The 19,675-nt window shown below is 57.9% G+C and overlaps 1 protein-coding gene across 2 annotated transcripts in view; it reads left to right on the plus strand.

Annotated features, from left to right (window-relative positions):
- The window catches only part of COL5A1 (collagen type V alpha 1 chain), a 158,787-nt gene that overhangs the window by 117,884 nt on the left and 21,228 nt on the right, over window positions 1–19,675 (plus strand). For both annotated transcript variants that reach the window (XM_079707147.1, XM_079707148.1), the window contains exons 35-53: window positions 704–748; window positions 1,262–1,315; window positions 2,333–2,386; window positions 4,994–5,047; window positions 5,860–5,967; window positions 7,256–7,345; window positions 7,442–7,495; window positions 8,773–8,880; window positions 11,030–11,137; window positions 12,323–12,376; window positions 13,422–13,475; window positions 13,558–13,665; window positions 14,529–14,582; window positions 14,683–14,790; window positions 16,710–16,763; window positions 17,523–17,630; window positions 18,241–18,294; window positions 18,534–18,587; window positions 19,440–19,493. In XM_079707147.1, coding sequence (XP_079563273.1) covers window positions 704–748; window positions 1,262–1,315; window positions 2,333–2,386; window positions 4,994–5,047; window positions 5,860–5,967; window positions 7,256–7,345; window positions 7,442–7,495; window positions 8,773–8,880; window positions 11,030–11,137; window positions 12,323–12,376; window positions 13,422–13,475; window positions 13,558–13,665; window positions 14,529–14,582; window positions 14,683–14,790; window positions 16,710–16,763; window positions 17,523–17,630; window positions 18,241–18,294; window positions 18,534–18,587; window positions 19,440–19,493 — 1,377 coding nt within the window. The remainder of the gene's footprint in view (window positions 1–703; window positions 749–1,261; window positions 1,316–2,332; window positions 2,387–4,993; window positions 5,048–5,859; window positions 5,968–7,255; window positions 7,346–7,441; window positions 7,496–8,772; window positions 8,881–11,029; window positions 11,138–12,322; window positions 12,377–13,421; window positions 13,476–13,557; window positions 13,666–14,528; window positions 14,583–14,682; window positions 14,791–16,709; window positions 16,764–17,522; window positions 17,631–18,240; window positions 18,295–18,533; window positions 18,588–19,439; window positions 19,494–19,675) is intronic.

Here is a 19,675-nt window from a genome sequence, read left to right on the forward strand (position 1 = left end):
TTGGAAGCTGCAGAGACATCTTTGCTGGGATTCTAAAGAAAGTTCTTCCTGCCCTGGTGAAAGATCCTCTCGATCCCCTCCTGCCCTGGGGCCTTGAAGCCAATTCCGCTCCCCACCCCTCCACCGTCAGTGTGGAAACAAACCTCAGCCAGGCGGGCTGGTCCTGTCCTGTCCTGTCCAGGATGTGATTTGCAAAGTGCATTCCTGCGAAGGAGATGGGCCCGCTGCTGGCCGAGGTGCAGAGCCAGGCAGATGTGCTGGCCCGGGGGCTACACACGTCCTTCCCTGACGAGCTCTGAGCCACGATCACGCTCCCCGGAGGCTGACTTAACGCTCAGCTGTTATCCGGTGCCGGGTGGGCCCTGGGACGAGGCCTGTGTCCCGTCTTCTCATGAGTTTGGGCTGCACCCCCGGTGGAAGCGTGGCCTTTGTCCCACAGTGGGAGAGTGTTCTCCTGGAATGTCACAGCCCCGGGGATGCCGGCTCAGTGTCCCGTGTACCTGTAGAAGCAAGGGGACAGGTGGCCTTTGGGAGCCACGGCCTGGCTTTTTACTGAGAATCCGGTGGGGTGAACCTCCAGAAGGGCACACATGCGGTACGTGACTCTGAACTTCTGATGATGTCATGGGCCAGAGTCTTTGCTCAAAAATAGTAATAGTAGAAATAATAATAAGCTTTTCTTGATCTTTCCCTCCCTTCCCAGGGCAACTCTGGAGGCGATGGCCCGGCCGGCCCTCCGGGTGAACGGGTAAGCATCTGGACACATCCTGGCAACATCTCTAGGAACATCTGCAGGAAAGCAGCCTGCCTTAAATAGCCGCCCTGCATTTCTTCCCCAGGGGGCGGGGGAGAGGGAGGCTAGCCTTTGACTTTGCCAAAGGAGAGGGTTTTCCTAAAATGGAAAGGGGGTCAGAGGGAGCCTTCCCTGGGAGTAAAGTCTTCTGTCGGTTGGAGATGGAGAGCCCATCCACTTGGCCCTTGCCTTGGGGTTTGGGGGGGCAGTGGCTGACATGTCAGGAAACTGGGTCCTGGGCCCGTGCTGCCCCAAGGGACCTTGCTCTGTGACCTGGCCTCCTCGTCCCCTGACTGGACTTCACATCGGTGAGGGCAGGGGCTGGAAAAAATAGAAAAAAAGTCATGGGGAGCAGTGATAAATCATGCCTGGTGCCTGTGCTCAGGGAGCCGACGGTGAGGGCTGCTGGGCCCCCCAGATGCTGGGGAGAAGATATCTGTCCTCATACTGGCCATTCTCTGTCCTCAGGGACCCAACGGACCCCAAGGACCCACGGGGTTCCCTGGACCAAAGGGTCCCCCGGTGAGTACTGCGTTTTCCCTGTGGGGCTGGCCCAGGATTTCCCAGAGATGTTGGATCTTCCCCGAGGCTCCAGTGGCCTCCTGGCAGCCGGCAGGTGGGGAGGGAGACCTGCCCGGAAGCTCTGGCTGGAGAGAGCTGCTTTTGGGGAGCACAGACCCCTCTTTCATTTAGACCATCACGATTCTCTAGTTGGTCCTGTCTTAGGGCGCTAGGGCTGCCATAACAAATGACCACACACCCGGTCACTTAAAACCACAGAAATGTGTCCTCTCACAGCCTGGAGGCCAAAGTCCAAAATCCAGGTGTGGGCAGGCCTGGTTCCTCCTCTGAGGGCTCTCGGGGGGAATCCGTCCCAGGCCTCTCCCAGCTTCTGGCGCCTGCCGGCCGCCCTTGGGTTGCAGATGCTCACCCCATCTCTGCCTGCATCTTCGCCTGGCCTCTCTGTCCCTCTCTGTCTTCAAATTCTCTATCTCTATCCACCGGTCACTGGATCAGGGCCCACCCTAACCCATTTGGACCTCACCTTGACCTGATCCCATCTGCAAAGACCCTATTTCCAAATGAGGCCACAGTCACAGCTTCCAAGGGTTTGGACCTCAGCCTGTTTTGGGGGAGACACAATTCAACTCACAACAGACACAATATGTTTCCTCTGAGAAAGGAAAACCCCTCAAGGTTGGAGTTAGTGCTAACCGCGCTTGCTTGGGGGCAGGGGTTAGGGAGGAGTCTGGCTTCTGAACCAGACAGACTTGATCTTCCTGCTGGACCTCAGGGAGCTGCTGACCTCTCACTGCCTTGGTTTCTCCCCGTGGGAGATGACGGTGACCCTCAGGGTGGTTGTGAGCATTCAAGGGGACGGTGCCCAGACCCTGGGTCCCATGTGGTACTTGTCACCGTGACTTTGCCGCCATTACCTTGGAAATGAAATGGCAGCTTTTGTTGCCTGGTGTAGCACAAAACCCCGAAGGTGTGTGCATCTCAGAACAAAATGAAACTTCCTTCCTTTGCTTTCTTCAGGGACCCCCAGGCAAGGATGGGCTCCCGGGACACCCTGGACAGAGAGGAGAGACGGTGAGTATGGGCAGGGCTGGGGGACCTGGCCTTCGCTGCCCATCAGCTTATGGGAGGCGGTCAGCCTGGGGAAAGCCCCTGAGGGCCGAGCCATCTTCTGTGGCCTCCGGGAGAGCCCAGTGCAGGCAGCAACCCTGTGACACTCTGTGTGCAAAGGCAGGCACTGGCTGCACAGTCATCCTGGCCAGTTTGGTCCAAGGTCACACGTGAAACCATCATGACACAAACAAAAACCTAGTGCAGCCGCCTTTCCTTCCTCCCGCAGCAGGCTGAGTGTGGCCGGTTTGTTCTCTGCGCATCTGATCTGGAAAAGTAGTTGGGAAGATTCTCCGTTTGTCGTTCGGTTATTTTATGCCGCCCCCAGCCCTGTCTGTCCAGGCCCTTCCGGCCTCGGGGTTGACGACAGGGGGCCTGGAGGGCTCCTTCCAAGTCCCCTTTTATAGGAAGGAGCACAGGTGGCCGGTCAGGGTGGAGTTTGGGCCCTTGGCTGTGCTCAGGGCCAGCGTCTCTGCCGTCACAGGCTCTCCTTGACCTTGCCCTGACTTGTAGCAATGCCGTTCCAGCCTTTGTCAGCTGGACTTAAAGGACACCTGCATTTTTTAATTCTAAGAAAAGCATTTATTGGAAATGTGATGACCTTCTGGTCCCGGGAGCCACTGGGGATTCGGCCCAGCTTCATGCTGTATCACCTCCAGGCCTGTGCCCCGGAAGGGCGTGGGCTAACCTGTGACCTCGGGGCTCCAGGCTTTGGACAGTTGGGGACTCACAGCACCTGGTGACGTCCTTGTCACCAGATTGGTGGAGAGTGACCGAGAGGTCCCCTTGTCTCTGCACCCGGTGTCCTTGTGGCCAAAGGTCTCTGACGGACTCTCCCAGGAAGAGCAATCCCCTCGTGAAAGGGCATTTTGCATGGCACATTTAATATGTTCTCGGTGACTGCTTAAAAAAATCCCTTTGTCCCTTTTTGGTTCATTCTGATGAAACGTCTTCTAATTGTACCATCCCGGCGTTCTGCACAGCGCTCTGTGGCTGATAAATGGAGATTACTTTGCTCTTTTGTTTATAGAGAAAAATGAAAACATTCCTAGCTTTGCATATTTTTCTCTAATGCTTTTCTGAGGAGACAAGATGGAAGGTTCTGCATAGTATGTGCTTTTCCCCCTCTGCCTTGTTCTGGGAAGAGGCTGGCATAGTAATTAAGCTGCTTATTTTTGCTGGGAAAGTAGGACAGGTTCTTCCCGGCTCCACCTGCCACGGCCGGCTGCCCCTGGAGACTCAGGGGCACCCCCATCCAGACCCACCTGGGGTGGCATGTCCTCCACGGGCCAGTCCAGACCCAGAAAGGTCTTCCCTGGGGTGTTGACTTGTGCTTTCTGTAGAGGCTGGAAACACGAGAGGTCATGGCATCTCCTAAGTGCAACCACAAAGCCCGTTTCTCAGGAGGGGCTAGAGACGGATCCCGGCCTCAGCTGCTGTGGATGGTCGCCACAGTGGACCATGCGGGAGGCCTTTCTTGCCTTACACCCAGGCTCCTGCCTCCACTTGGGCACTGCTGCCCGGCCCGCCAAGCAGGGGGTGCCCTTGACCTGTCCACCATTCCTTGTTTCTGACCCTGTAAAGGCTGCCTGCGGGGAACGCCGCATTGACCATGGCCTTGCCATGGCCATTGCATGCATCTCAGCTGGGCCTAAAGAAGGGAGCCCTCCTGGAATCTGCCGAGAGGCCGAGTCCGCTGTGGGTTTGTGTGGTCCAGCGGCTGAGTGTGAAGCCTCCATCGCATGCATGCTGGCCGTCGTGCAGTGAATTAGAGGCGCTCGCTCGTCAGCCCCGCGGGCAGCTCACCCTGCAGCACTCGCTGTGGCTTTCAACGAGCCACCTCACTCTCCAGACTCTAAAGACTTTCCGCTAATATCCTCCCGGGCGTAGCATCTGCCGTCTTCCCCAGCATCGCGTGACACCTGCAGATGGCATCTTGTCGGCACGTGCCGTGCTCTGTAGACGTGCCGGAAATTAAACTCGCATTGCTTTGCTGTCAGCCCTCTCCTCTGGAGGAGAGTGTGTGCAGTGCAGCCAGATGGGTGCCTCCGTGCCTCTGTGCAGAGCAGAAGCAAGAGATTCCTGTGCAGCCGAGCTAAGAATATCTCCCAGCCGCTGCACTGTGAAAGCTGCACGTCCCCACTGCGTCCCAGTTTCAGCCAGTGCAGAGGGGACACGGTAGTGAAACCACCTGCCCTGCCCTGGGAGCCTTGGTGACAGAAGCAGGACAGTCTCCACAAAGTCACTGACGAGATACAGCCCAGAGGTGGCTCCTGAGAGGGGACACCAAGTCTGCTCAGAGAATGAACACTTCGTGACCTTAGAAAGATGAACGGTTTTAAAATATATTTCTCAGCACGAAGCAGGGCGATGGGAAGCAGCTGGTGAAACTAACCTGTCTGGCTTCACAACCTTCCTGAAATTCATGCAAAATGAAGCAAGAGAAATGGCCCTTTTAAATGAAGGCTGGGACGTCCGCTGTTTGGGCGTGGGGTGAGGGTTGGCGGGGGCGAGCCTTCTATTGGGCGCTTTGGACATCTCAGTGTGCCAACTCCAACTCTCTCTTCGCAGGGTTTCCAAGGCAAGACCGGCCCTCCTGGCCCCCCGGGTGTGGTCGGCCCTCAGGTGAGATACAGCATCCCCTGGTGTCACTGGTCGTCCTGGGTCCCCACCCACACAGGAAAGAGAGTCACGCTCGGGACGGAAGTTCCCCACCATTCTCAAGGTCTGGGTGCAGCCAAGAGGGCATCACAAGGCCCGTAGTGCTTGTTTAGAGATGTGCTCCGTGCAGGGGACCAGGTGTAGAGGGCAGGGGAGTGATCTGTTGACATGGACATAAATGGAGCAGGCAGAGCCATGGGGGCTGCCAGGCCCGTGGGCAGACCAGGCTGGCTCAGGAGTCTGGCTTCCGCCCCCTGGGCAGCCCACCCCTTGCTGTCCATGCAGCCTGATTCCCCACCCTGGATCCAGTACACAGGGCTGCTGTTCTAATCGCCCGCAGATCAGTGTGAGGACGGGCTTGCAGGCTCAGAGCCACAAAACAGGGCGCAGTCACCTTGCTTCTCAGAAAGTTTGCACCTGACATGGCACTGAATAAGATACTGACCCAGGAAATGCGGGTGCACTCCCCGCTCCCTCTCTCTGCACTGGTTTCCCCGTGAGATCCTGGGAAACACAGGCCCTGCCCCACTTCACTGGGGAGGAGACACAGGACCACAGCGCCAGGCAGCGGCTATTGAACACCACCCACCTGGTTCGCTTTGACCTTTCTGGATCTTTACCGGAGGGAGATGACTTTCAAAGGAATGTGGAGGTCTAGTGGGCTTGCAATGGCCCTTTGCCTCTGTGGCCAGGCTGTCCTTAGACTTAGGAAGAGAGGGTTACTCCCTTGCATGTCCCCCGAGCACGGTTTATGGCTGACACACTTTTCCCAACAGGGTCCCACGGGAGAAACTGGTCCCATGGGTGAGCGTGGCCACCCTGGGCCCCCGGGCCCCCCTGGTGAACAAGGGCTCCCGGGCCTGGCCGGAAAAGAAGGGACGAAGGTGAGTGTCCGGGACTTCCGTGCCAGGTGGACTTTCCCAAGGCACCATTTCGGCCTTTGGTCTGCTTTTTTCTGAAGAGTGGGTAATTCTCAAGCAGATGCTCGTCGTGCCAGTCCATCCCCCAAACCAGGAACTTAGTTCAGCTTTTGCTCGCTTTGAAGGAGGGGCTGAGCAGACCTGCCGCCCGGATGGGTGTGACGGGGGCTGGGGGGACCACCTTTTCCCTGGGCTGCCCACGCCCATTCCCAGAAATGGATACAACTCTGACAATTCATGTGTCTAAATGGGATTTAGCAGAAAGCGGCCCTTTAAAAAACTGCCCGCTGTAAGAGGTGAAAGAATAAATATTAAAAATATCTATTCCCATCCTGGGTACCCCAAGCTGGTGGTTATAACTTTCTGTGTTTTAGCATAAAAATGAACAGCCTTCCCCTTTTCAGCTTTTCAGTGAGGGACACAGGAAAGATAAGCTCTTCAGCCCCTTGTGTGACCACATACAAGAAATTAAACTTGAGAAGTAATCAAATAGTGAAAAAATTACACACACGTACATATGCATGCATGCATATATGCTTGAGTACATATGTATGTGCTTGAAAAACTACATGCATATGTGTGTGTATAATACAGAGCCAGGTGTCTGGCCACAAAGAGAGCTCTCTGAGTTTGGAAAGGAAGCCAAGGGCATGCTGGTTTGAAGACCGATATGCTGCCATGTTGGACCCCAGAGAAAATTCTGGAAGATGTCAAAGCTTTAGTGAACTTCAGGGAAGGTAAATGCTCAGGTGGAGAATCTTCAGAATATGTGGTTTCAGGCTTGAGACAAGTGTCTTGAGCGGCACGTCCTCTTCAAGGCAGCGCTTCCCATGCTTCGGCCACAGACTCCTTCCCCTGAGCCCAGTTTTCGAGGATCCCCAGATACATGAGAAGGGCAGACGTGGGGCCCTCAGCCCTGGCTCAGCCGTCGTGGCCCCGAAGGACATGGTGGGGGGCCAGGACTCCGTGGAGCAGGACTGGAGTCCCGGTCGGAATCCGTCCCCAAGCCACACGCAGAGCCAGCCTGCTGCACAGGCCCCCGGGTGTGAGCTTGGGCTGCACTCCAGCGCGTGGACCTGCCAACCAATGATTCAAGTCAAGACTCGGAGGTTCCTTTTAAAGCCAAGTGCCCAGGGAAGCCCCCACTCCAACCCAGGTCCTGAGCGGATCTGGAAGACCAGGCCCCGCCCAGCTCCCCATCCACCCTGGTCTTGGGCATCGCTCGGAAACTCACCTATGGCTCTGATTTCAGGGTGACCCAGGCCCCGCTGGCCTTCCTGGAAAAGATGGCCCCCCAGGGCTACGTGGCTTCCCCGGGGACCGAGGGCTTCCTGGTCCAGTGGTGAGTGAGGGGCCAGCCAGGGGGGTGGAGCTGGAGGCTGCCCGGCCTGGGGGGCGTCTCCCCTCGGTGCCCTGTCCACATCTTGTTGCTTTGCAGGGGGCGCTTGGACTGAAAGGCAGTGAAGGACCCCCAGGCCCGCCAGGCCCCGCGGTGAGTGTGCTGGCTCAGCACAGAGCCTCTTTCCCACCCTCTGCTCTGCAGGCAAGACGGGCGTCCCGAGGCCAGGGGAGCACGCACACCTGCCCTGGCCCCGCGTGGGTCCTGGGAAAGCTGTAGTGGTGGAGCTGGGCTTGGGAGGGACGTGGACAGTGTGCCCGAGCTGGCAGCCGGTCACGAAGGGCCAGGGGTGGGGGCGTGCTGTATGAGGACAGCTGGAGAGCCGGGCGGTTTGGAGGAGGGCTGCATGGGCCCCCAGCCTGTGGAGGAGGCTTCACGTGGGTCTGGTCCCAGAGCAGCCGGGACGGGCACGGACACACAGCTCCACGGCCTCGAGAGCAGGGCTGTCCACACGCCTGGGGCTGCCCAAGATAGAGGTGACCCAGCACAGGCGGGAGGCCTGTCCCCCAGAGCTGTGCTGTCTGTTAACCTAGGTGGTCCCCCCCAACTTTGAGTCTAGCTACAAGAGGAGATCCAGAGTTTCCAGACCCTGGACTGTGGTCTGGGGGGATCAGGGGCCGCGAGAGCCTGTGCCCACCCTCCAGAGACACGCCCACGGGCCCCCTGTTCTTGCCTCTTTATGGAAATGCGACATCTGTGTCACCTCCCCCTGCCCTTCAAGTGAGCCCATCTGACAGCCCCCTCACTCCCCTACCGAGTGGGGCTTCAGGAGCTTCCCCTGGCCCCTGGCTGGGTTTGAGGGTGGACCATGAAATGACCCCCTCCCCTTCCCCTGAGTCATGGGCCATTTGAGAGGGACAATGACAGGGAAGTCAAATATTGCCTTGCCTTGTGATAAGGGCCAGGAACAGGACGACACCCAGACAACAGTGGTCTCGCGATGCTGAACCCCTAGAATTAGTCCAGGTGCCCACCTGTCAGCCCTGCTCCTGGGCCAGAGCCTCGCCTGTAAAACGTACAGCGTGGCAGAGCAGGGCAGCAAGTGGACGCTCTGTGGCAGGCGGACCCCAGGGGGCAGAGTGGGTGCCAGGGCCCCAGAAGAGGTCGTTCAAAGCCAGGACTTACAGAGGGAGGATGTGTACTCAGACACCGGAGAGGGACTTGGAGTTACGGGTTGGGGAGCGAAGAGGGGGTCAGAAACACAGCCTCAAATGCTAGACCAGATAGTCTGTGTTTGCAAGGGGCCCTGGGGAGCTATTGTGGGCTCTAGAGTGAGAGGGTGAGTGGTATGACCAGGCGGGGCTTTAGGAAGTTGTATCCATGCATTTGGAGAGCCTTTGAAATAAACCACTTTTCTTGCCTCACCCCAGGGATCTCCAGGGGAGAGAGGTCCGGCCGGTGCTGCTGGGCCCATCGGAATTCCAGGGAGACCTGGGCCCCAGGGACCTCCCGGGCCAGCTGGGGAGAAAGGAGCTCCTGTAAGTACTTCCTCGAAGAAGCTCTATCCCTGCCCCTGAGCTGTCCCCTCCCCAGGCATTTCCCTGGGGGTTTGCGGGATCGGGGAGGTGGGGGCAGTGTGTGGTGCCCAGCTGTCTTGATTGAGGTCCAAGGGCCGATCACAGTGGCGGCCAGTTTCTTTCCTGGAATTGCCTGAGCTGGAGGGGTGTTCTGGAGCGTCCGGGCCAGGCTCGGCCGGTCACACCCACGCCTCTGGGCCTCAGCACGTGCAGGCACGGGGAGGGGTGGAGACAGTGTGTCCAAACGTGGCCTTGGCCTCGGTCCAGGCTCTGGGTGCCCTGTGTGGACGGGCCACTGCCTCCTGCTGTGTACACAGCCCCCTGCCCCCTGGCCTGGGCCCACGGCTGGTCAGTGTATGGGAAAGGTGGATATTTGGGGTGGTGCTTGCGTTGTTGGTCTGGGGGTAGGCGTGGAGAAAGGAAGGGACGGGAGACATGACGGGCAGATAAGCAGCTTCCTCCCAGACCCCTGACAGCCGACCACCCAGTGAACCCCAAGTGTGATTGCCCCAACCTGGAGGCTTTGTGAAAGCTCAGGGGCAGGGGGTCTGGAGTCTTGCTTTCCATGAAGGGGTTAGAGAGACCCTTCCTGTCTAGACACCTCCTGGGAAGCCAACCGCCAGCCCCTTCCCCAAACGACTCCCCAGAACGCCCCTTCCTGCCTGGACGTACCCTCACCCCGGCCACGTTTGACGTCTGCCACCTGAATTTGGAAACGCCCGCCTGCCCCTGCATTCAACCAGCCACAAATCAGAGACAAATTCCAGCTCAAACCTCCCTTCCGAATTCTGAATGTCATAGGAGCCCGAGTTCTGGGGTAACGGGCTACGAGGATGGTGTCCCGTTGAGTTAAGACACCTGCGTGGATTGATTTCTGTTAGAAGGGGTGGTTTTCCTTATGTATTTCCCTATCCATGGCTCATGGGTAGAAAGAGGGCCCTGGTTGCCTTCTCGGCCGAGAACTCCCCATGGGAACCGCGCTGGACACGTGGGCACCATGGAGAATCCGGTCAGCATGTCATCGGCAGTTCTGATCGCATCAGCTCCTTCCCTTGAGGCTCCCAGGACACGGATCCTGCTGAATTCTGCCCCAGAACCCTGACTCCTGTCAGGCGCTGGGTGCACATAGAGCGGTTGGAAACGGTTGAGTTCATTGTTTCAAGAGAGTAAATACTTGAGCAGAAGCCTCTCAGGGTTGTATCATCCTGTGAAAAGCTTGTCATGCTTCCAGAAGAGCTGCAGGAGAAGAAAAGGTCAAACAAAGGTCAGGTGTCATGTCGGGCAGGAAGTTTCCCTGTGAGCCATGATTAGCCTGGGCATTTTGTGGCTTAATTAGGGAAGAACTTTGATCAGGACGAACTAAATCGAGGAGCAGGAAGTGAACTGTGCAGCACGAGGGGATGCCGGCCCAAGTCGGTGACTGTGCGACTGTGCACTTTCCCACCCGTGTCCCCTCCCCGACGTCCACGCCTCGTTCTGTGCCTCTGCTGGGAGGAGGGAATCCCGGCTTGGGTGAGAAAGTTCCAGCCACTCACAGCGTGGAACGTGGCTGGTAAAACTGAGCAAGAACTCAGTAAGGGTCATTTGAGATGACCAAGGGGGCAAATAGGAAAATGAACCAAAACCATGAGGAAGGGAAGATAGGAGTGTGTGTGTGTGTCTGCGTGTGTGCGCACGTATGTACAGGTCCGTGTGCTCGTGCAGGGAGGGTGTTTGCAGGGAATCGGGAGAGTAAGCAGGTTGGCCAAGGCCAGAGCTCAGGCCCTCCTGGCCCCTAGCTTGGACGATCCCACACACAGACCCGGGAATCTGGTTGGCGAGGTTTGAATCCCAGCTCTGCTGCTTACGAACGAGCCTCAGTTTCCCCATCTGTAAAAGAGGAGCCCTTCCTAAGATGGGCGAGGATTAAATGCAGAGATGCAGGGGAAGGGGTGATACAAGGCTGGACTCAGAGCTGCTCTCAGTGCATCCAAGGGAAATCCATTAGGACTGTGGTGATGATCCCTGCCCAGGAACTGCCCACTTCCTGCCTGTGGGCCTCTCTTTGGGGGATGAGCTGGTGTTCCCACGATGGAGCTGCCTTTGAACAGGGGTCTCCTCTCCTCTTTAGGGCGAGAAAGGTCCACAAGGCCCAGCTGGCCGAGATGGTCTACAGGGTCCTGTGGGGCTCCCTGGTCCAGCTGGCCCTGTGGGTCCCCCTGGAGAAGATGGAGATAAGGTAAGAAGAATTCAGTGAAGTCCCCCAACCTGTACCATGCACAGCCAAGCTTGGCCGGTGCCAGCAGGTCAGAGCTGGCTGAGGAGGTTCCTTTTTTTGTTTGTTTTGTTTTGTTTTTTGCGGTACGCGGGCCTCTCACTGTTGTGGCCTCTCCCGTTGCGGAGCACAGGCTCCGGACGTGTGCACAGGCTCACGGGCCCAGCCGCTCCACGGCATGTGGGATCTTCCCGGACCGGGGCACAAACCCGTGTCCCCTGCATCGGCAGGCGGACTCTCAACCACTGCGCCACCAGGGAAGCCCGGGGGGGTTCCTTTTAAACCAAGGGATGCAGGTGATGTAGGGGCTCTGGCGACAGAGGAGCCCCATGCTGCCATCCGATGTTCTTGGCGTTAGTGGATGATTTCGGAATAGCTCATAAATAATGGTAATAAATGAGATCTCTGACGTGCTTGAGGGGACTAAGACGCTGCTTTTCTCCTGTGTAGTTTTGGTGTTGCCAAAGACATTTGCTGAAGCAGCCAGAGCAAGGGGAAATGCTCTCAATCATTTCAAATTCTAAATCTGTGGAGCCCGATTTAATGAGGTTTTACTCACTGTCTATTTTTAAATGTCTCCACTTCAATGATCAAGGCCCCCTTCCATTAAGAGCATGCTTTATAATCCTGACGCCGTTATGCCGTAGCTTATATTTTTTCCTCCATTTGATGAAGACAGTGGAATTTCTCTGTTCGGTTTAACTTTCTGTTTATGAGAACTCTCTGGTGACATTTCCGACTCCGTCACCTCTGCAGCGATGATGCCTTGCCTCTCAGGGTGGGAGACAGCCCTGCACAGCAGAAACACTGGAGAGATTTTAATAACTTTGGAAGCATAGTAATTGAGTTGTCTTTATTATACTGTCATGTCATCCAACTTGACAAAGTAAATATTTCCATTATGATGTTTTATCCCACTTTCAAATCTGGTGCAGTCCTGCAAAGCGTAAGATCAAGGCCTCATCCCTTTTCGTTCTCTTACTAAAAAAGAAATCAAATTAATATATGGAAACGTTTCTTCTTAGGAAAGTTATAGGGCCCCCTGGAGAGGAGATGATTCTAACTCTCCAGGAAAAATTAATTCAGGGGAGCAGATAACGTGCAAATGATTATTGGACCGTCTGATGGGTCTTTCATATGTTCCCACAGGGGGAGATCGGGGAACCGGGACAGAAGGGGAGCAAGGGAGACAAAGGCGAACAGGTAAGGGGCCACGCGAGCCACACGCAGGGCCACCGGTGGAGCCACGGCACAGGGCTGTGTGCTCGGCGTGGCACACACTCATCACTGACGTGAAGAACCATTATAACAACATTCCCACCGGGAACTGATGAGACAGCTGGGCCTTGGGCTTCCCTTCCCTGTTGAAACCTTGGATGTGTGCATGTGCCTACATGCGTGTGTGCATGCACAGGTATGTGTTAGGTGCACATGTATGCATGTAACATGTATCGGTAAGGGAATCCCTTATTAACAGATGAGCAGAAAGCACTCACGGGTTTTGTGAAGTAAAGCACATTCAGCGTTTTTGTCCTTGAGGTTTTCGGTCCCACAGACATAATCACCACCCTCCGATGCTGAGGGCTGCAGGATATTCCAACAGAGGCAGCACCCCTTTAAAAAAAAATTCTGCTTCAGAAATACTGGTGCGTTCTTGCAAACGCCCTGTCACTTGGCTGGCAGCTCCGCCCGGTGGCCATGGAAGGAGGCCTGCACTGCGGACCTTTTCGCCAGGCGTGTCTGTTCCCAGGCAGACAGTGACCACGTCCCTGTTGACCCGGGGCCAGTCAGGCTCCCCAGGACAGCGACAGCATGCTGGCCTCTCTCACGCTCTCCCTGTGCCAACAGTGAAATGTGCTTGGGGACACACCTGGGGGCAGGCGTTGTGCTGCCAGGTGTGGACTTTGGAGTCAGTCCCTCGCTCGGCCACGGATGAGCCACGTGATCTTGGTCCGCATTTTTAAACGGGGCCTCTGGGGCCTGTGTCATGGGTGTGTGGTGGGGGCCGAGATGATGCACGGTGGCCTCTGGCGGGACGTCGGTGTGGCCGTCCCCCCGCCCCTGACCTCACATGCTCAGGGTTGAACAGAGAGCATCACGCATTCCAGAGCCGGCAGCCTGGCCCAGGACAGCCAAGCGTGGGTGCAGCCCCGATGACCTTGGCTTCAGGGCCCCTGCGCGCACTGGCCTTTCTCCCTCGGCCTCAGCCGTGACTCAGGAAACAACTCTCTCTGTCTCTTCCCCACAGGGTCCACCTGGGCCTACAGGACCTCAAGGCCCCATTGGACAGCCAGGCCCCTCTGTGAGTATCAGAGAGTCCCCAACCCTCGAGCTGATGCGGGCCCCGTACCTGGTCCTCACCACACTCAACCATCTCCCTGTAGGGAGCTGACGGCGAGCCAGGTCCTCGTGGCCAGCAGGGCCTCTTTGGGCAGAAAGGTGATGAAGGTCCAAGAGGTTTTCCCGGGCCCCCAGGACCCGTGGGGCTGCAGGTAACAACAGAGTTTGCACAATGGCTGGGGGTCCACGTCAGCTGATTCCTGCATCTTTGTGACGCCTTCCCCTCCCCTCCCCTGCCCTGCCCTGCCCTCCTGTCCCCTCCCTCCTGTCTTCTGAAGAACGGGGCAGCTAAGGCGAGGCTGCAGGGGCTTCTCCGTACATGAAGTGCTGTGAATTCTTAGAATTCCAGACACACCCATATTCACTTCTCTTAACCAGTGACATTTGTGAATTTGCTCATTGTAGAAATGTTGGAAACTACAGATAAACTGTTAGAAAAGGAAACAAAAATGGCTTCTCAGCACGTGGTGGTGCCTTTCCACACCTCCTAAACGCCTGTGCTCACACACACACATGCACATGCATAATTCTATTTGGTTTTTGCAAACTGCGAATCGTGCTGCGTGTATAGAAAGTTTGGATCCAGCTTTTCCCACTTCCTCTTATATTACACGTCGCGTCAAATGTCATTAAACATTCTTGGAACACATCACTTTTTATTTATTTTTGAAAACGTGACTCTCAGTCACTGCCTTGTGTCCCAGCATATGGTGGTGACATAATTGATTCAAACATTTCCCTGCTGGTGGCTCATTAGGGTTTATAGTTTTATGGGACACTTTCAGTAAGCACCTTGTCAATAAATCCTTGCATACTTCTCTAATTCTTTCCTTGCGCTAATTCTGAAACTTGGGATTTGGGGGACGTGCTCTTATGTAGCTGTACGCTGGAAAGCACATTCCTGAGGCTTTTGAATGCTCGGCTTGGGGTCTTGCTGGGGAGGTAGTGAAAGTTGTGTGTTGGGAGGATAGAGCCGCGCCCACGTGCCGAGTTTCTGATGAATTCCTGTTCTCAGGGTCTGCCGGGACCTCCAGGAGAGAAGGGCGAGACGGGAGATGTGGGTCAGATGGTGAGTGGCACCGGCTCATGGAGACCTGGCCATGGTGGCTCCTTGCTGTTTCGGTAGATGATTGTGTTTTCTCCGGGCTCAATGGCTCTTCTTCTCCCAGGGTCCCCCAGGTCCCCCCGGCCCCCGAGGACCCTCCGGAGCTCCAGGTGCTGACGGGCCGCAAGGCCCCCCAGGTGGAATAGGCAATCCTGGTGCAGTGGGAGAGAAGGTGATTCACGCCCCGTCACTGTCCCGATGTATGACGTGTGAGCATGTGTGTGTGTGTGCGCGCGCGTGCATGCGTGTACACGTGCATGTACCCGTGTGTGTGTGTCCACCGCGTACACGGAGGTGTCCACCGCGTACACGGAGATGTCCAGGTGCACTGCTGGGCCCTTCCTGCTGGATGCATTTTGAAACTTAGAAGGTGTATGCAATGGACCTGGGAGCCCTGCCCTTACCCAGGAGATTTTCCAGATGATAACAAGCAGCAGCAAAGGCCCCGCCCCCGCCTCCTCTGAGATTTGGCTCTGAGAGACCTAGTTCTGTATTCCTTGAAGTGTGCAGTTGCTACCTTTTCAACTCCCGTTTCTGTCAAATCCTGTTTTCTCATAGCCCCGGGTCCTCTGCATCTGATCTGGTTAATGTTAGGGCCTGGGCCCTGGAGATGACATGAGCACATTGGACATATGTACGTGCACACGTGTGTACATGCCTTACTTGCGTGCAGCGGGCGAGATGGTGCCAGGGTCTGACTCCACCTGGGCCCAGGAGTTTGCACTACTTTTTTTGATTTGCGGTACGCGGGCCTCTCACTGCTGTGGCCACTCCCGTTGCGGAGCACAGGCTCCGGCCGTGCAGGCTCAGCGGCCATGGCTCACGGGCCCAGCCGCTCCGCGGCATGTGGGATCTTCCCGGATCGGGGCACGAACCCGTGTCCCCTGCATCGGCAGGCGGACTCCCAACCACTGTGCCACCAGGGAAGCCCTGCACTACTTTTAAAGCACTTATCCCAGTTCCTTGGGGGTAGAAGGAAGGGGGTGGACGTGCCCCCCTGTGTCTGTGCTCCTTCCACACCGTTCTAGGACTTCTTTTCTGACATCAGGCCATTCAGTTGAAAGAAGTCTCCCATCACTGCTCATTTTTTACAATAGGAAAGTCACAGAGAAACATACCTGCTGAGGCCACCAGTGAATGGTGTGCGACCTCTGCTCAGGGCAGCGTGTTCTCCCCGTGCCCTCCCCACCCGCCACAGGGCACGTCCCTGCTGAGGCCACCAGTGAATGGTGTGCGACCTCTGCTCAGGGCAGCGTGTTCTCCCCGTGCCCTCCCCACCCGCCACAGGGCACGTCCCTGCTGAGGCCACCAGTGAATGGTGTGCGACCTCGGCTCAGGGCAGCAGGCTCTCCCCGTGCCCTCCCCACCCGCCACAGGGCACGCCCCTGCTGAGACCACCAGTGAATGGTGTGCGACCTCTGCTCAGGGCAGCGTGCGCTCCCCGTGCCCTCCCCACCCGCCACAGGGCACGCGCCTGCTGAGACCACCAGTGAATGGTGTGCGACCTCTGCTCAGGGCAGCAGGCTCTCCCCGTGCCCTCCCCACCCGCCACAGGGCACGCCCCTGCTGAGACCACCAGTGAATGGTGTGCGACCTCTGCTCAGGGCAGCAAGCTCTCCCCGTGCCCTCCCTCCCCCCACCACAGGGCACGTCCCCGCTTCGGCCGCCACCACTCCTGCCCCTCCTGCTCTGTGCCACCTGCCGGCAAGCGGAGGATGTTGTGCTGTTTTCTGTCCACCTCTGCCCAGCTGTCCCTCTCCTCCTTTCACCTGGTATCTCTCAATCGTCCTCCAGAACTCGCCCGCAGCATCCCTTCCTGGGGAAGGCCATCTTTAATGCCCCCACGTACCCTCCGCGCCCGCTCTGCGTGTGTCACATGCCTGTGTATGTCACGGTCACCGGTTTATCCCTGGGTCCCTCACCTGTCTCTCCTCCAGTCCTGGGAGCCGTCAGAGGACAGTGACTGCGGCTCACCCCGGGCCCCCTACCCTCCCCCGCCCCCAGCCCAGTGTCGGGGACGACTCGCTAAATGCCTGACGCTGGAACCACTGTCCTCATCGCTGCTGTAATCACATCACGTTTCCTCCTTAGGGTGAGCCCGGCGAAGCTGGAGAGCCTGGCCTTCCCGGCGAAGGGGGCCCCCCGGTGAGTGGGTGGGCTTTGGGGGGGGAGGGGGATGCAGCGTGGATGGGTCCTGGGTGGGAGGCTCCCGCTCTGCCTCAGTTTCCCCATCCCTGAAATGGGAGTCACGTCTCCTCTTGTGCCTACCTCACCATCTTGCTGGAAAAGAGAGGGAGTGCCGTGGCGAGTGAGCGTGTGTATACGTTAGTGATGGACACCCAGGACAGCCGTCCGTGGTGCTCCAGGCCCTAGCACTGGCTTCCGTAAATGTGGGGCCCATCGTTGTCACCTGGTCAGCCCAGACCTGGAACATGCAGACGTTCGCAGGTCGGATGAGCCGTCTCTTGAGGCCTCCCTGAGGGCGGCCCTCCGGCCCAGGAGACGGCTGGTGGACAGAGGTCTCCTGGGCTCCCTCCACCTGAGGACCACTGACTGGGTGGGCGGCCTGGGTCCCTGCAGCCCCTCTGGGTCCACGCTGCCTGCTGTCTCGTCAGGAGTCAACCCTGCCCACCTAGAAGCCGAGTGTCGGCCTCAGAGGCCCCGGGAAGCCAGTGGGCTACTCAGGCCCCCTCATGGCCCCAGGGGAGCCAGACTCCCCCAGGGAGCTGCTGAGGGTTGGCGGAGCTCGGGAAGCTGCTGGCACCCACAGGGGCCAAGGCCCGGCCACAGGCAGGGTGCTCCCTTCCCACCCGATGCCGGTGAGGAACACACCTCCGGCCCGCTTCTTGCCCGAGGCAACCGCAAGGCTGGCTCTGGGAACAGGTCCCCACCTTTCCCCCGCAGGGACCCAAAGGCGAAAGGGGAGAGAAGGGTGAGTCGGGCCCTTCTGGTGCTGCTGGACCCCCTGGACCCAAGGGCCCTCCCGGAGACGACGGTCCCAAAGGCAGCCCCGTGAGTACCTGGGAGATGCCAAGGGGCCCCAGATCATCCTCACTCACGGGCAGTGCGCTGGGGCTGCCGTACCATCGCTGGTCTTGGGGTGATTTCCTAAGGTGTAGAGGCTTCCACACCAGCTACTGAACCAGAACAGTGGAGGTGAGAGAGGGGACACGTGGGACGAGGGGACACCTCGGAGGCCGTGTCTGTGGACCGGGCAGCCTTCTGGATGGAGCAGGCTCTGTGTGGCCCCTCTCCCCTCCTGCAGCCCGCCCCGGCTTTGCGTCAGGAGGGTCTGCAGAGCAGCGCCTTCTAGAGGTTAAAGGTCCAGGTTCCAGTGTCAGCCGGGGGCTCCAGGAACAAAAGTGGGGGCACGAGCCTGCCCTTTGAGGGCCTCCAGAAGTCGAGAGGGCTGTCCCGCACTGCTCGCTTTCAGGCTTGTGTGGCTCACGTGAGAGGATGTTCTGGAAAGGCCTTCTTGCTGTGAAGGGCACCGAGGTGTCAGAGCTAGTGGGATGCTCTGGGGCTGGACGGCGCTGGGCGGCAGTCTGGATGCAGCCACGCAGGGCAGCGCGCTCCAGGCCGGGTTGCTGAGGGCCCCAATGCCTCTCTTCCTCTGTTTCAGGGCCCGGTCGGTTTTCCCGGAGATCCCGGTCCCCCCGGAGAGCCTGGCCCCGCGGTAGGTGCTCAAGGTGGCAGAGCCCCTGGGTCCCCACAGCCCATGACCCGCATTGCTGGCCCCATTTTTTCCTTTCTAGTTCTGTTAGGACTCTCCTTTCCCACTTCTGAGCGCCCTAGGCGCCAGCACCTCTGGGATGGAATTCGATTTTGGGGTGAGGACTGGGGATGCGTTGTGTGTTGGTGCCTGAACTCGGGTGCCATCCAGGAGGCAGAAGGGACTTGCTTTTGGCCCCACAGGGTCAAGACGGTCCCCCTGGTGACAAAGGAGATGACGGTGAATCCGGACAAACGGTGAGTCCGCCCAGGACCTCTAAGGACCGTGACGCAGCTCCTCGGGGAGGTGTCAGGGCTTGGGGTTTACAACTTGCTTTGTTCATTTCTGAGAAAAACCTACACCCAGTTACCTTAGAATAGTGATTCAACCACCGCAGGGGGGCCGAGAGCTCCCTCTGAGGAACCTTGAAAGCTGGGGACCCCTCCTCCCAGAAGGGGAAATGCACACACAGTCCCGACAGTGGTTCTGCGCACAGAGCCTGGCGTCCTCGACACCCCCCAGAAGCCCACACCGGAACGTCAGGATTACCTGTTTCTGCCCGATTGGAGTCAGATGCTCTCCTCCAAAGGCTCTTTCCACATCAGCCCCCGGAGCTGAGCTCACATTAGACGTTGCCTCTCACCTGATGTCAAGTTTTCTGAAACGTTGCTTCGAGCTCAGAAAGCTTAGGGACACCGGCTCTGGGGCCAGTTCCCCTGGAGAGATGTCTGCTGTTCTACCGCTTCCTAGCCGGTGACCCAGGACAACACCTGCCCTCCCTGTGCCTCGGGGTCCACTTCTGCAGAAGGGGTGCTGGCAGGCGTGGTGGGAACGTTCCCCAAATGTAGCAGAACTGCAGGTGGCAGGCGGGTCCCCTACGGCGCTGCAGCCCACGGGCTGAACATAGAGGTCAGAGCAGAGGATTCCAGGACCACCTCCACTTAGGGCTGATTCTGCAAAAGGAGAGACAGGCAGTTTCAGGGCTGGCCGAGGACAAAGCAGACTGAAAACTCTGCGTTTTTCTTAGCCTCAGACCCACCCAGCCCTGCCACGTCTTAGCTTAACTGTCCCTGGTTCCTAAATGCTCTGTTCTCTCTCTCTGACACCAGGGATCCCCGGGCCCTACTGGTGAACCAGGTCCATCTGGGCCTCCAGGAAAAAGGGTAAGTGATGCTGCAGGGCGCCCTTGCCTGTCAACCTCCTGAATGAAGCGTGCCCCTCCCCCGCCCCGGCTTGGACCCTGGGGCCCTAGGCAGCTGGGGGAAAAAAGTGCTTCTGTTTGAAGGGCACTCCCTGCTCAGCTTCCTGCCTCATCATCAAATCGCAGACCCACTAGGTCGATGCT

Source organism: Hyperoodon ampullatus (genome assembly GCF_949752795.1).
Source record: "Hyperoodon ampullatus genome assembly, chromosome: 6".
Taxonomy (NCBI): domain Eukaryota; kingdom Metazoa; phylum Chordata; class Mammalia; order Artiodactyla; family Ziphiidae; genus Hyperoodon; species Hyperoodon ampullatus.